The sequence below is a fragment of the Triturus cristatus genome, chromosome 12 (assembly GCF_964204655.1).
Source record: "Triturus cristatus chromosome 12, aTriCri1.1, whole genome shotgun sequence".
Classification (NCBI taxonomy): domain Eukaryota; kingdom Metazoa; phylum Chordata; class Amphibia; order Caudata; family Salamandridae; genus Triturus; species Triturus cristatus.
The window spans coordinates 88,814,977-88,832,152 of NC_140595.1; the positions used below are offsets into that span (position 1 = coordinate 88,814,977).

At 47.8% G+C, this 17,176-nt stretch overlaps 1 protein-coding gene across 1 annotated transcript in view; it reads right to left on the minus strand.

Moving 5' to 3' along the window:
* THBS3 (thrombospondin 3) overlaps positions 1 to 17,176 on the minus strand; it is a 159,335-nt gene that overhangs the window by 54,696 nt on the left and 87,463 nt on the right. Inside the window, exons 11-13 of the mRNA XM_085638737.1 lie at positions 11,269 to 11,379; positions 11,083 to 11,190; positions 10,009 to 10,168 (exon numbers count right to left, since the gene is read on the minus strand). Of these exons, the coding sequence (XP_085494863.1) occupies positions 10,009 to 10,168; positions 11,083 to 11,190; positions 11,269 to 11,379 (379 nt within the window). The remainder of the gene's footprint in view (positions 1 to 10,008; positions 10,169 to 11,082; positions 11,191 to 11,268; positions 11,380 to 17,176) is intronic.

The window sequence follows — 17,176 nt, forward strand, 5'->3', positions numbered from 1 at the left end:
CTGGCTGCTTTAGCGGCCATGCAAGTTGAAGTGGCTGCCTCTAGGCAAGAAACAGCCGATGTAAAAGCCAGACTGGATGCTATCCAATTGGACCCGCTCACGCCCAGCACCTCCCTCACGAACCAGACCCCTGCGGTAGTAGTGGAAATGCCGGTAGCCATCCCCTTGGCAACACCAGAGAGGTACAGTGGGGATCCTAACACAGTGCAGGTATTCCTCACACAAGTGGCGCTACATTTATCGTGCAAACCAAAGGCGTTCCCCACGAGTCAGGCTCGTGTGGCTTTCCTTATATCCTATTTGGCTGGAAACGCGGCACAATGGGCCGTACCTCTGGTGAGCAGGGACGACCCCCTCTTATGTGATTGGGGTGCTTTTCGCGAGGAATTCCTGAAGGTATTCGACAGAAGGGCTGACTCGTACACGGCGGACCGTGAAATGCTTGAGTTGAGACAGGGATCCAACGACCTGGTGCAGTATCTCAACGCGTTCCGAAGGCTGGTTGCGGAAACCAAGTGGCCTGTTGCTAAACAGACGGCGCTCTTCCATCAAGGGCTGTGCGATGAGCTCAAGGACGCCGTGGCTCATATTGACCCTCAACCCAAGACATGTGAGGGCCTTATCAACCTGGTATTACGGCTGGAACATAGGCTAAGTGAAAGAAAGGGGGATCATGGGAGAAAAGGAAAATCCCTTCCATCCTATGTGACGGTGGGAAGTCCTGAAACTTCCACCGCATCCAAGGGAGAACCCATGGACATCAGCGCGATACGAGCGAGCCTCACAGCCACGGAGAAAGAGGCACGCCGTAAACAAGGATTGTGCCTATATTGTGGCAAAAAAGGCCACTACGTACGTGAATGCCCTGCCAAACCGAAGACGTCACGTTATCGGGCCAACCGGTCGGTAACAGCCGTGGTGGACATACCGGCGGAAAACTAGAGGACTCCAAGACCAGAGAAGGGGCGTCTCGGAGTCACTCATCCATCCCTTCACTTTCCAACTCGGTCACTAAGGGACAACGACACCTGTTTATCACGGTGCACGTGGGAGTGCATGACCAGTGGATACCCGTTGTGGCCATGGTGGATTCAGGGGCCACTGGCATGTTTATGGACCACAACGAGGCATGCAGGCTAGGGCTAGTGCTTCTTCCCAAAGCAGTACCCGAAGACGTCTATGCGGTAGACGGAAGGCGATTGGTGACGGGGCCCATCGGACAGCACACGGGGGTCCTTCCGATGAGATATGGGAGGAACCATTTGGAACAAATCGATTTTAACATCATCCGAGCGCCCCAATATGGCGTCATATTGGGATTGCCGTGGCTACAGAAACACAACCCCTTTGTGGATTGGCCAACACATCGCATCGAAATGACGTCACCGTATTGCATCCTGCATTGTGGAATAAGAACGGAATCCCTTGACGCAGATGAGAGCGGGAGTCAGACGGTGGCTACAGCGGCAGAAAAAGATGTGACTCTCCCCCAGGCTTATCACAGTTTTGAGGATGTATTTGATGAGGTGAAGGCGGAAGTGCTACCACCACATAGACAGTTTGACTGCCAGATCGACCTGGTGCCAGGGGCCAGCGTTCCCAGCGGCAGGCTGTATGCCCTGACGGAGCCTGAAAACGTGCATCTCCGAGGGTACCTGGATAAACTCCTCAAGCTAGGATTCATCCGCCCGTCCAAGTCTCCGGCCGCCTCGCCACTCTTCTTCATCCCGAAGGCTAATGGGGAGCTGAGAGCCTGTGTGGACTTTAGGGCATTGAATGCGATAACCATAAAAAATCGGTACTCCTTGCCTCTCATCAGTGTACTTCTGGAACAGGTCAAGAAAGCTCGTATCTACACCAAGTTGGATTTGAGAGGGGCATACCATCTGGTGCGCATGAGGGACGGAGACGAGTGGAAGACCGCCTTTAAGACCAGGTTCGGCCTTTTTGAGTACCTCGTCATGCCGTTCGGTCTGTGCAACGCCCCGGCAGCCTTTCAGTACTTTTTGAATGAGGTATTCAGAGAGGAGTTGGATATCTACGTGGTCGTATATATCGACGACATCCTCATCTATTCGTCCAGTGTGGAGGAGCACGTACACCACGTCAAAACTGTGCTCCAAAAGCTGAGGGAAAACATGCTGTTTTGTAAACTCAGCAAGTGTGACTTCCACGTCACATCCGTGGAATTCCTCGGAGTGATGCTGAGTCCAGAGGGACAGGAGATGGCAGAACGAAAGATCAAGGCGGTGAAAGAATGGCCGGTGCCCCAAAGCGTGAAGGACGTCCAAAGTTTCATTGGCTTCGCCAACTTTTACAGGCGGTTTATAGATGGATTTTCAGGAGTGGTGGCCCCAATCACACAGCTGCTGAGGAAGTCCAAGGAGTTTGTCTGGTCCCCTGAAGCGAACAAAGCCTTTGAGGCCCTGAAAAGCGCCTTTGGTAAGGCGCCGGTGTTGGCTCACCCCGATCCGGATCTCCCCTACGTGGTGGAAGCGGACGCGTCGGATGTGGCGCTGGGGGCTATCTTGTCCCAACGCAACCACGACACAGGGGTGCTTCATCCCGTTGCGTACATGTCCCGCAAACTCAACGACGCCGAACGCAACTACCATATTGCGGAGAAGGAGCTTCTCGCAATCAAGGACGCCTTCACCGAATGGAGGCATTGGTTGATGGGGGCAAGACATGTGGTATCGGTGTACACGGACCATCGGAACCTACAGTTCATGACGGCCACTAGACACCTTTCTCCCAGGCAGCTGCGGTGGATGATCTTCTTTGCGGGGTTCAACTTCCGCATCTCATATCGGCCGGGGACGGAAAACCGGAAGGCGGACGCCCTGTCCCGTCAATCTGCAGTTAAGGAACCATTGCCTGCAACCGAGCGTTCCATCATTTCCCCGAGGATGGTATTGGGGGTTATCCAGCCGGATACTTTCCTGAGGGGAATAAAGAGAGGTATCAGGTCATTCGCATGGCGGAGGTGGCTCCTCAGTCACAGAGAATGGCAGCTGAAGGACGGGATACCCCTGAAGGGCAGGTGCCTATTGATACCCACGCCTAGGCTAAGGAAACAAGCATTCATCTGGTGCCATGACTCTCCATGCGCAGGTCATTTGGGCTTTGAAAAAACGGTGGCTAGCATGGGACGGCATTTCTGGTGGCCAACCATGAGAGTGGATGTCAGGAGGTGGGGACAGGAGTGTCCTACGTGTGCTACCATGAAGGCCGACCATGGCCGAACCCAAGGGCTCTTACATCCACTTCCGACCCCGGATAGACCATGGGATAGCATATCACTGGACTTCGTGGTGGGCCTACCGGTAGACCAGGGGATGACGGCAATACTGGTGGTGGTGGATTACTTGACGAAAATGGGGCACTTCATCCCCTGCAAGAGAGTCCCTACGGCCGGGGAATTGGCGTCACTACTCCTAAAGAATGTGGTACGACTGCATGGATTACCTGGGGTGATCGTGTCGGACCGGGGGTCGCAGTTTACTGCGCAATTCTGGAAGACTTGGTGCACTGCGCTGCATGTTAAGACCGCCCTGTCCACCAGCTACCACCCTCAAACGGACGGCCAAACCGAGCGCCTGAACCAAACGCTCAAACAGTATCTGCGATGTTTTGTGGACCAGGGCAGGGAAGAATGGGTCGACTTGCTATGGGTTGCAGAGATAGCCTATAACAACGCCACTCACAGCTCCACACAGTCATCTCCGTTCTATAGCAACTATGGCCAACATCCCAGGTTCTTGCCATTTCTACATCCGTTCAGAGAGGACAGGATTCCCGCCACAGCGGACAGGGTGGCACACATAAAAGACACGTTGATGCGCTCAAGGGCTGTCCTAATAGAGGCCAAGAGAAGATACAAGGCTGCGGCAGATAGGAAGAGAAGGCCCGGGCCACTGTACCGCACTGGAGACTACGTCTGGATATCCACAAGAAACATGAGGTTTCGAAAGAACAGTGTGTTCCATCCCAAGTACATGGGCCCCTATCGCATTACCAAGTGTATGGGTCCCGTGAACGTGAAGGTGTGCTTGCCCCAGTCATTGCGGATACACCCTGTCTTTCATGTATCATTGCTCAAACCAGCACCCTCCAAGCCGTCTGGGACACCTAGGCCGGTATGCGTGGAGTCGGAGGTGGAGTATGAAGTGTCGGGCATACGGGCGTCCAAATGGCGCAGGGGGAAGCTGTGGTACCTGGTTGCGTGGAAAGGCTATGGCCCGGAGGAGCATTCATGGGAACCGGCTGAAGGGGTTCATGCTCCGCGCTTGGTCTCCTTGTTCCATCGGCGTTTTCCTGCCAGCGCTGGACCCGTGGGGAGCCGCTGAGAGGGAGGATGTACTGTCAAGAATTCCTGTCATACGAGGGGAGGAAAACGGTAACCAGCGAAAACGGACTACATCTCCCAGGATGCTTAGCGGTTGAGAGGTTATGTAAACAGGAGAGCTGTTACATAACTCAAGGGAAACACGCCCTTATGTAAACAGGAGAGCTGTTACATAACTCAAGGGAAACACGCCCTTATGTAAACAGGAGAGCTGTTACATAACTCAAGGGAAACACGCCCTTATGTAAACAGGAGAGCTGTTACATAACTCAAGGGAAACACGCCCTTATGTAAACAGGAGAGCTGTTACATAACTCAAGGAAAACACGCCCTATAAAGGGAGGAACCGGGAGGTACAAGGCTGTCGGATATTGTGTTTACACCGACGTACCTGCTTCGTGAAGAGCAGTGTTCCGGAGTGGTGCTCCAGTAAGGCAAGAACGGAGGTAGGTCGAGTCGTTACTCCCTGGGCCGTGTCTTGCCCCATCGTCACCTGTGAAGGACCCGGAAGCTCTACCGGTCAACCATTGAGCTTCGCTTTTTGACTCGGCTGAGTCCAAGCGCAGTGGCGCTTTTGCTGGTTGGAGTCGTAACTCCCAGCCCGACCAGAGACACAGGGACTGCCAGCTGTAACGCACACCAGGAGGTGTTTGCCGCGTTACAGACTCGGAAGTCCACAGGATCGATCGAGCGGCTGCTCTCGGTTCAGTCTTCTTGCTTGTGATTGGGGTATCGGTGACGCATCACCAGGAGGTGACTCCGCGTCCCGGTGCAGTCTGAGGAAGAGGTTGAGCGGCTGCTCCCTTCAGGTAGAGACCCCGGCTGGGTGTTTCCCTGACTCCTCGATTCTCCCCAACACTCTTCGTGCCCCTCACAGCCTACCGATTGGCATTGTCGGCCATTTCATTTCTGCCCTCTGTTGGCATACGCCGGGATCGGCGTATATGCAGAGGACGGTTAGGACCATCCGTGCTGTGGGCTGGTAACGTACTTAGCCTGGAGGATTCCAGTGACTATAACTTTTGTTTGTTCTTTGTATTTTATTTGCCTTCATTAAAAGAACTAACCCTTCACAAGTGGTTGCGTCCTCATTGTCGTGTCTGTTAAACGATCCTGAGACGTTCAGGGCGTTACAAGGGGCCTACCCCATTCCGAGTGACCGTGGGCCCCTGTTGAGTGAATCCTCCCAAGGCGTCTTCGCGATCCTTTGCCAGTTGGCTTGTGGGTCCCCAGAAGACTTTTCTATAGTTCCAAAGGGCTCCCCTGGTTGCTCCAGGCCTGCCCTGACTTACCCTCGCTGGGTGACTCCCTCAGACCTTGCTGGTCTGCACCGCTGACTTTTTACACTTTCCACGAGACTTGCTGTTGTCAAGGTCTGTTGGCTCCAATCTGGTCGCCGACACCGCAGTAACCTGCAGACTTCCTGAGACATGCCGAATCCAGCTCCTGGTCATCGTCGACGCCTCCTGGACCTCGTGGCTGAAGAGTCAAGACACCCGTGGATCACCTGAAATCACCCGACGACTGTGGGAATCCATCTTCCTTGCCCCGGGTCACTGCCAAGTGATTTTGAACACTGTCCCCTCTGCTTTCAGGTCTTCTTTCTTCTGAATCCAGCCTTGGATTCCACCGGACACTTCTCCTGTCTTCACAAGCAGCAAGTCTTCTTTGGCTCCCATTGAAAATGACGCCGCGACCCGACACCAAAAGACACCTATGTACCCGGCTTCCTTGGGTGAGGTAACTCCAGCACTATGGTGCTCCTGTGGGTGTTGGCTCTAGAACTACTTACCCTGTAAGTGACTTGCTTGTAGATTCTCCCGAAGCATCCTAAAACTCTAAATTTCCAATCGCGACTTGCTCCATTGAAGTCAATTGGGATTCGCAGCTGTGTTCTCACAATGCATGCGTCTCCTGTGGGTCCTTTACTTACCTGCCTTGGGTGGATTAGTGAGGCCCCAGCACTTCTGAAGGTCCTAGGCCTTGTCCCCTTGCAAGTCGTTATCTCTAAGTCTCTTTTTCAGTATATGGTCTGGTACGCCCCTAGGGCCCCAGCCATATTTGTGCTTAACTTGTTGTGAAATGTTGATTTGTGCATATGTCCTTGACTTCTAATCTCATAAAGAGATTAGCAGAAAGGTGTTAGTAATAAATACATATATATTTTATATATATACCTGTGTGGTGTCCTTTCATTTAGTAATTCAAGACATTATAAGGTAAAACAAGCTGCTTTACATTCCTCTAAAGACTTAGCCTGAAGGCTGCTCTCCACAGCTACCACTAAGATAGCTTTCTTTAAAATGTTGTCTTAAACCTACTACCATAAGAGTCGAATTGGACTGGTGCAAGATGTCCACTTTAACTAGTGAACAGCATATACCAGGCCAACTTCTCACAACCAGTAAGAAACCCGGGCATTAATGCCGGATTTCATATGAAAATTTTAACTGGATTGACCATTGTAAAGGTAATGCGCTAGTTTACGATTAACATATATCTCTGTAAAGTGCTCCTGAGTTTAGTTGCACTTTAAAAAATTCAGAATAACTCAAAATAAATAAACACTATAACGAGGCACTGCGAGCTTCTTGCCTTTTTTTGGTGCAAGTAAAACCTGCCACTCACGGTCACTAGTAACATAACATAGCGTGTATTTGTAAAGTGCAAGTTCACCCAGAAGGGTATCTAGGCGCGAATAATAGATGTTTATTTTTACCTAATCAATGGTACTCATTTTATCGACCTCAGAAGGATGAAAGACAGAGTGGACCTGCAGAGATTTGGACCTGTGACCATGCGGTCAAACACAGGCCCTTTCAGTGGAAGCATGAGTCCACTGAGCCACCATACCCGGCCTAGTGTGCTTCCAAGGTTCACACTGATTGCACAGTCAATTCAATGGGTAGAATGTAACACCGCCTGCAGAGCTGAACTCAAAGCAAGAGCACCCGGGAAAAATATGCAACACAGCCCAATATTTCACCGAACATGTTCAACCAAATGCTGGAGGTGAATTTCCTACAGTGTATATTTTGAAAAGAAACAGCGAAATGTTGCCTCTTTTTTCAGAGCATGTCCCAGTAACCAGGAGGATTACTTCTCCACAGCATTAAAGTAGCTTACATTGTAAGAACCCACGAGGAAACGCCCACCTTCCCTCTGTCTCAGTTCCACTAGAGCAACCTGTTTTGGGGGTGCATTCAGCTACTGCTTCCTTTTATATAATCCCCGTAGAAGGCTGTGAGACACTAGCAAACAGCAGTGTCAACCATTCTGCAATGCATTTTAACCAGCAACCAAGATGGGTCAGTGCTTGATGGCCAATCAGCCGAAAGGAGTCTGCAATGTGTTGGCTTGAGTGCAACCGAGAACTTTATTTGACTCCGAGGACATCTGAAAGTTATTCCTCTCCCTAATCCACATTTATTTTACAGCTCAATAAAATGTTGTAGATCTGCATGCTTTGAACACTCCTGCCATCTAGTGTCTAGATGCAGAACATGATGTGGAACTGTGAGAAACAATTGCACATCAGCAGAGAGAGAAGGGCCTGTCCTATGGGGTTGGAAGCTCACTGGTTTGGCATTATCTTCACATAGTCGGGCAGCCCTTATGAACAGAAAAAACTTATGTGTTGAACCACCTTAGCCCCCTTGCCTTGGTTAGGTGGGTGACATGTCAGTACATGAAAAACACAAAGCTGCAAAACCATTATTGCATGTGCAATAATGCCATACTTTCACAAGCTGAGCATGGAGTAGAAAGTGATACCCTTCAAAGGAGATGGCCAACAGTAAAAACATCCTCTCAGGACATACTACTCAGCATTTCTTTAGCGAACAGGGACTGTAGGCCAACAGCCGTACCCAATCAGCAGCATTTAAAAAGATGATTTAGAACATCATTGGACAGCACCTTGCGTTTACACACTTCAGCAAGCGGAATGTTTCTGAAGAGTCTTCGAAAAAAGTTACTGCATCTCTTGGGGCTTTGTTTGGATTATATAAATAAAGGATTTGCCTAAGTAGCAGAAAAATGAAACGTCTGCTACAATCTACTGAATCAGGCTTTTCCCAGATTCTGCAATTCTCAGGCAACAATCAATCATCTAATATTTCTGTTATCTTCAGATTCATATTCAGCTTTCTTTGTAAGAGCATCATTTTCTAAATCATTCAGAAAATTTGTTGAAAGAACAGTCCGCACAAATATCAGACTTTTAAACTTTCGTATGGTCATTATTTCACTTCGTCTGAGGCTGATACTATGGCTCATTATGAGTGGCTCTGGAATTTAGGTGATATTGTTGCACCGGACTCAGAATTTATCGGCAACAATAACATCCAATTAAGAGTTTTGGTGGAATAGCATGCAGATTTTCGTGCTTTGATCTGTCAATATTTATTATGAAACTCATAACTGCGATGTGTGTGGTAAGGAATGGTTTCTTACCTGTAAACCTAGTTCTCTCTCAGGGGATCTCCACTGATAATCATAAGCACCAAATAGACCCGATCACATGCACTGACCCCGGGGCAGTTCTTTCAAAAGTCACATCCACTTCACCTTACTTCAGAAAGACCAGGAGACATATGCGACACAATTGTAAAACTTTGCAGCCTTAAAAAAGGCTATGTTGCCAATCTCATTAATCACTTTAAAATCTAGAAGGAAAAAAAACGGTCAACCCTTTAACAGTCATTTAAGTAAAATGAAAAGTGACCTTTCAAAAACGTCCTTCACAAACGCTTTTTAAATTAAGAGATAGTGGAATATACAGCAATGTAGCTGTGTAGGTTACAGTAATGAAAACAATGTAAGGTCCTCTTGACCTCCAGTGTCTCGCCTCAGTTCTTTATTCCGGCTCCTGGAGCAGAGCGCTGCATTTTTAAATGTTTTTCATCAAAGTTTTTCGTCTGTAGCTTTTCCAAAACTGATTCACTCGACGTCCCTTAGGGCGTAGATTACTTTTTAAATAGTTTCCTGACTGGAAATATATCTATTTTTTTTCCCCAAAATGCCATCTCTTTTTGCAAACTGCCCAGCATGTGGCAGACAAAGGGCAAAAACAGACCCAACCGAGATCTGCATCCTTTGTTTGCCAGACTCTCATGACCCTAAGACATGTTGTTACTTCAAGACCCTCTCCAGCCACACTTTGAGGGACAGAGAAAAGGCTCACCTCCATGGCCAAGTGGAGCACCACAGAAGACAAGATTCCCTGGCTGGAGAAACTTCTGAGGGGCGAGTAGAGACTGTTCCCTCTACTGGTGCCCCTAAATCCTGCTCGGAGTACTCCCGCAGAGGAATATCCAAAAAGAGACAAAAGAAAATCAGGTACCACCCTGCAAATGAGGGTGAGTCTCTTATTAAAAGAGGTCGACAGGCTTTACTTACCATCCCTCCAGTCTTTTTTACTATCAACCTTAGCCCTTCTCTGTGTGTCGTCTTTGGAAGGATCTGAGGCATGGACACGCAAGTGACATCTTCACTGACTCTGCTGCTTTTTACCCAATAAAACGTAGCCATGTTCCATGTTATTTGCCTTTTTAATTGAATGTGGACTCCGGGGTTGGGAATACGAGGCTCTGGTTGTAGGTATACCGCGTCTGTCGGGTACAATTCCTAAACAGGCAAAAGTTTTACAAGAAGCTTACCATCTCCATCGATGTCATTGTCGCAAGCGTCTCCTTCTCCGTTGCTGTCCGTGTCCTTCTGGTCATTGTTGGGGACATTGGGGCAGTTATCACAGGCATCACCATAGGAGTCAGTGTCTGAGTTCTGCTGGTCCTTATTGGGGACGAGCCTGCAGTTGTCCTGTGGAGGTGGTGATACACAGGGTCTTTATCAGGACAGGACAAAAACGGGACAAATACATTAACAATGGCTACCTGAATGTCATGCCTTTAACCATTCAAAATCACCCGCAAATTCCATTTGAGGCAAAATGCTTCTTTGCTCTAAAAATAAGAATTCCAAATTTTGCAGCAATTATTCCATATCTCCAATGTCTCAATTTCACATTGTGCAATAAAAAAAAAGTAGAATGTGAATGGCTAATACTGCTTAAAATCAGGTAAAATAAATGCAAATAAGGTGTGCGAATTGTGGTTATGCAGGTTACAACTTATTCCAAGCCAGACAACTAGGAATGGTGCATTAATTTAGCACACCCAATTAATACAGCATCAAGCTGCATCAGCACCTACAGTGTGAAGAGATACAACAAGGGAGTGATACCACAGTTGCAATGGGCCTAAAATGGGTTGAATATCTATATTATCGGATGGATTCAGATATTAGAATATTTTCGAACAGTCGTGATTCTGACTGATTTTTCCAATGAAGGGCCACTGCAAATTTCAAATGGTAGAGTTCAGATGAATCCTTGATAATTCTGATTGTGGTGCAGAGAAGTTCTAAATTTCTAATTTCTAACATTTATGAACAGGAATCACTTAACGTGTCCTGCATTCATTTGAAACACAGATCCATTTCGCAAAGACAAATCCTCCAAGAGACAAGCAGTGATCACTGATGTCTTCTGCATCAGATTGTATCCATACCCAGACCTAACTTATTGTACCTACTCACACTGGATGCCATCACAAAGTTTAGCACAACTTCCTGTGGCTGAGTTCATCCAAATCAGCACATCAGTGGACCCAATTTCTCAGGCACTAAATGACGCCTAAGGTAGTGGGATGATCATGATAGTCAGGCACAAGCACCTCAACGTTCTTTATGCCATCGCCATCTGCATCTTCGTCACACTGGTCCCCTATCCCATCATTGTCCGCGTCTTCCTGTCCAGAGTTTGGAGTGAAGCGGCAGTTATCCTGGAATGAGAGACAAAAACAGGTTCATAAAAACTGCTGGCACTCAATTAAAGCTGCGCACACGGTGTTGTTGCATACCTTTTTGCAGTACTTGTTGTTATCGATGCAGGGCATTGGCTCATCTGGGTATCCATCAATGTCGGTGTCATGTCCACACCCGTATCCATTGCCAGCCCAGCCGACATTGCACTATACAATAAAGAAAAAAGACAAAGAAAATGGATAAGTCTACATCGTAGCCTTAGATCCGGAGATCCTCTACGCCTTAGGAACCTGCACAGTTTTCAGATACTCATAACTGTAATTTCCAATTGACATTGCAAGAATCACATCTTAACAGCCACAAGGAACAAGTTAGTTAGCTTTGGTAAAGCTCTTTCTGGTTGATACTCTGTCTAACTGCATTTTCCTCACAATGTGAATATCCCCAGGCGGCACAAGACTGGATCTGGAAATTTCAAAGCAGTGCTCCTGCACACCAGCTGGTGGCAACATGCGACTCCGGATCAACACCATTCCAGTCTGGAAGTGATAAATTGATCCACATATAAGCGCCACCCATACGCACAGATGTCGGTTTCTTTCTGGAAATCTTGTGCGTCCTCAGACGTGGAGTCATCAGTTCACTGCACAAACTAGAGTGCAGATTCCTAGATTGGGATTCTTTTTAGATGGAAGTGACCATACCACAGACCGGGCTTGTGGAAGGACGGTGAGGAATCTGTAGTTAGTTACAGGAGCATTACCAAAGGTAAGTAACATGTTCTTCTGATGGATACTTCAAACCGCAGATTCCTCACCTTGTGAGCAGATACCAAAACAGTATCTCCCAAATAGGTGGGTTTGCAGAATGGCTTAGACTAAAAAGTCCTACAGGACCCAGAGGGCAAAATGCCCATCTCTACAGACCTGACTGTAGAGGCAGTAGTGCTATGTGAATACCTGCACTGATGCCCACGTACATGCCTGACTGATATCTCAAACATGTACTCCGAATGCCAACTCACTAGTAGCAGTTTTGGCTCTGATGAAGTGAGCCTATAGGCCTTCTGGAGAACTTTTCATTGCCAATGCATTGCAGATCAAAAGACTGATGGCTTGTCTGATGTGAAAAGGCATCATCACCTTTAATTGGAATGCCGCCTGAGTCCTTCGAACTAGTTTGACCAGGAAAACGAATAGTTTCTTACCTGTCGGTGTAGTTTTGCAGCTTGAAGATCTTTCTGGATTCACTATGCTGTGCATTATTCCGCGATCTTGTGGTTGGGTCCGGATCCGTAGTCTTTTCTTTGTTTTTTTTTAGTTTTTTTTTGTAGCCCAGGTGGGCGGCGACGACCACCATTTGGTGCACCTTCCGTGACGTCGTCTTGCTTCCTGCGGAAGTCCCACCTTTGGGGCGCCATCTTCAGATTCTTTTTTCCGCTGTTGGGTCTGGATCGTCATCGAGAAGCTCCAGAGTTACAACCGAAGGAAGAAGAAAGAAAAGCGAGTTTCGTCGACAAATACTACGGAGATATCACAGGAAAGGAAGATATTTCATCAGGAACGCGAAGAAAGGAGGTTCAGCGGCCTTTTCTTCGACGACCTTGGAGAATGCGCACTCAGAGGCCCTGAGCGCAATGGACAAGACGCCATTCAAGTTCTGCCCAAACTGCCACCACAAGTTGGTCCTGAGACTGGCATTCCACCATGGGTGGCAGGTGTTGTTGATAGCAGGGCGTAACCCAGTTGGACAATCTGCAGGACTCATGTGTTGGATGTAATGTTTTCCCATCCTTTCAGGAAGTGACTGATCCTGCTCCCAAAGGGATTTCGTGGTTGTTGCTCAAGGGCCAGAAGACTGGGAGGAAACTGTCTCTGATAACCGGGCCATGATCTGCTGGAACCACAGCCTGGCCTCTAAAGGGGTGAGAAACCTGTTGTGCAGGCAGTGGGACTGCCACTGTCTATATAGCCGACCCATATCATATCCCCTAAAATGGTGAAATTGCTGTGGCGTTTTTTGGACTGGAGCGGAAAGACCCAGAGAATGTGCTGTACCTCAGCTTTCTATAAATCATTCTAGGGCTGTATCAAAGCACCACGCTAGTTCCCATAGCCCTGCTTCAGACTGTCTATGGTGTCCGGACCAGAGCAGATGACGAATCTGGGCACACTCCATCTTGAATAGTTTGGGCAAGGAAGCCCATAAGTTTTCTGTGACTGCAGGTAAGATGTCACCCACCGTGTTGCATAATGCACAGGCATTACACCCAAGGAGGAAGCTCTTGATTACTGACCTCAACGCAAGACTGGCTGTAGAGCATGCACACTTGCCAAAGGCCTCCACCTGTTTTGACTCCCAATCAGGGGAAGTGTTTGGAAAGGTGTAGGGTTCATTCTATCAGTGGATGCTTGCACCACCAAAGGTTCAAGTGTCGAATGATGGGCAGGAAATCTGGGTCGTATGGGGCAGGTCTATGAAGACAGGCAACTTGTCGGTTGACTGCGGAGGCAGAGTATTATTTAGCTGAAGTGCCCAGCAGTGTGTTAATGAGGGGTAAAGGAGGTTCAGGTGGGGCCTAGTCAGGCTGTAGGATGTCTTGGAGTTTGTTTGTTTTAAACTCCATAGTGGGGATGTGGAGATCTACGACTGTAGGACTTCTGCGAGTATGTTTGTTATAACTTTCTCAAGGACCTCAGAAGACCTCCTGATGACCGTAGAAAAAGAAGTTGTTTCTTCTGTTGCTGGTCCAGGGTGGGAAACCAGCCCAGTGTCGGGGAAGGGTGTCCAGCCCACAGCCTCCTGTAAGTCCATGTACCAGCTGTCTTTGTCATGAGGTGGGGCAAATTCGTCCCCATGCTCACCATTGTCATGTCTAAAAGGCTGGCTATGATCAGAGTCTAAGCCAAAAAACTGATACAGTGTAGTGTAGTAGTTGAATCGAGTGCGGTGGGTTCAAAGTAGTTTCCAGAGTATCAAGATCTGACCCTTGCCGCTGTTAGAGATCGAACCGAAGCTGGGTCAGAGCCTGACAACACAATAAGTTGTGGGTCCTCTTCTGGCGCTGGTGGCTTTGGTGCCAGCATCAATGTTTGAAGGGCCAACGTGGGTTGTGGGTGCTGAGCTCAACACCTGTGAGGAACCCACAGCAGAGTCAAGGGTTCCAGAAAGCAGGAGGGCAAACCATCCGGCAGTAACCTGACTGAGGGCCCTGTGGATCCCTGGGACACAAAGGCATGCCAGGGAGAGTCAGACGCAGGCCACAATTTGAGACATAACCTCTTGAAAGGCTTGCTGTGGCATTGTCGGTGAGCCAGGGAACTTAAGAGGGCATCAGGACAAAAGATGGAATCGGCTCCTTGGTGGATCAGGTGAACGACTGGGAGCCATAGTGACACCCTTGCACCTTCTCCAGAGAGTGGTGGAAATTAGCTGAGTCCCACTTAGACTTCTATTCTATCTTCTCTGACTTACTTGGAGATTTCGACCTTGAGGAAGATCTGCCTCAGGACTGGCTTCAGGAGCACGAACATGAGTTGGTCTGCGCTCTCGATTTCGACTTGGAGCGAAACCTGCGAGGAGCCTCTCAGTGCTTTGCCATGTAGAGTTTCACCTCGCAATCTTGGATGGCTTTTGGGTACATCTGGGTGCAGTCGCTGCAAGCCTTAACTTCATGCAACAAGCCTAAACCTCTAGCCTTAAGGGGCTCAGAAAAATCTCTTCACAAGTGAAGAAAAAGAGGAGCTCAGCTCGGTATACTTGTCAAAAGGTGTGGAAAAAAAGGAAATGACGTTTGTGCACATGGTAGTACTTCTATGCGGGTTTGTTGTCACTTCCGAAGTGGAACAGCATTTACACTGAGTCGCATGGCACTGCCTGCCAGCGCACAGGTGCACTGCTTCGGAATTTCCAGATTCAGTCTGGTGCCTGGCCTGGGGATATTTACATGTTAAGGCATCTGCAGTTAAAAGGATCCATTAGAAAGTCATATTTCTAGATGCACTGCGTCTTTCCGGCCCCTTCTGCTCCTACTATTCAACAGGCCACTAGGCCAAGTGGATGTATTAGAAAAGACACAGATTCCAATCAATTCCAGTGAATCCTATCTGTTTTCAGAAAATGTTCTGTCTTGAGCTGATTCCTCCAAGATCTACTTTTTACAGCTTGTTAAAAAATAATGAAAGACAGAATATGCCAAAAGAGCCCAGCCCTCTCCATCTGCACATCACTTTGCACAATCTTACACCACAAACTTGAAGTACCCCTACTTTCTCATCGTGGTAACGTCTATGCAGCTGCCTCAGGCCGTTTAAATTCATTTAATGACTATCCACACACTTTTTTGAGAACATATTTAGTCACAGATAAAAAAAATGTCATTGATGTATCTCAATCTTTAATCACGATCACCAGAATATCATGATCAGAATATCGTTTGACTTAAATATTATGTCCCGAATATTGTTTCCAACAATATCACTCCACCAAGGCTACAGCGGCGTAGCTAGGGGGGGGCGGTGGGGGCGGTCCGCCCCAGGCGGCACTGTTTTGAGGGCGGCGGCGGCCTCGCGGCACTGGCCCGTTGCGGCGGCCTTTATAATTTATTTGGGGACACTGACAGTCAGTGTACCCAAATAAATTATAAAGGTCGCCGCAATGGGCCAGTGCCGCGCGGCCGCCGTTTGAAGTACAAGCACTGCTCACGTGCTTGCAAAAAAGCAACAAATAACACAATAACTTAAACTGACATATAGGCACTTGTAAGCAGACATAACAGCACTGGCTGTTCAATATAGAGATAATTTCGTTAAAAGGATCTCTGCCTCCGCCCCATAAAACCGCACATGTACTACTATCTGTGCTGCTTTTAAATCTGTCCACTTCGCCTCCGGTATCTCGAGTGCAAGGCCAGGGGACGCAAGGAACATAAGGTCAGGGGTCGCAGGGAACGCAAGGTCAGGTGACGCTGACGTTGTTAGGAAAAAAATCTAGACAACGGTCGGGGGAGCTAGCTTCAAGTCCAGCACGCTCTCCTGAGAAGAGTGATATAGAAAGCAAACAACTAAGGTAAGGAATAATCAATGAATATCCGCGAAAAGGCTTTTGTGCTGAAGTCCAGTGTTTCTCAATTTGTGGTGCTCTTAGAGACAGGGGTCATAAAGTAGGTAATTCACAAATATTTGTTGGCGTCCCCAAACGTTCACTACACAATGTGTCTGTTTAGATAGCTTCAACAATGACTCATTAAATCTCACCATGGAAATGTGTTTAGTCCGTGTATTCATGATTACAGTAGATGTTCCTACCCTCGATCTGCCGTGCATGCAGAATTAAGGTGCCATGCATTTAATTTAGGGATCTGCAAATCGGCAACGTTGTGTTCTTGCAAATTTACCTAACATCTATGTACAATTTTGCAAATTCCATCAAGCTGTGAAGTTTTAAGTTTTATACTGTCACAGATTTGAAGATCCCGGCTTTTGCAACGAGTTATATAGCAGATGGCGAATTTGCAGTGACAAACTTCATACATTTGTCATTGTGCTTATAAAAGCTCCGCCAAAGGAAATCTTTTAGAGAAAAAGTTTTTTTTTTTTTAAACTTATTTTTATTGCCATTTTCACATTTCTTATATTGTACATCATACATATTCGTCAAGTGGTCGTATCCGATCATGCATCCTGTAAGGTTACTCAACAATTGTATTGCTTGATGATTCGTTACCAAGAGGCCTAAACAGTGTATACAATCATCGTGACGTTCACAGCCTACAATCTCGGGTTCCATATATGGCAAAGGAACTGGGGGTCAACAATGGTGTAAACTAGGGGATGAATATGGAAGAATATATCCAATTGCACTAGGGGGGGAATGCAGCGTATCTTTTAGAGAAAAAGTTTGCCTGCATTTTTCACCTTGGCTGAGTTTCAGCAGAGTGTAAATCGTTTCTCGGAGCTATGAAATATTTCTTGCACGGCACAGAAACAGATTGCATGGGGAAAG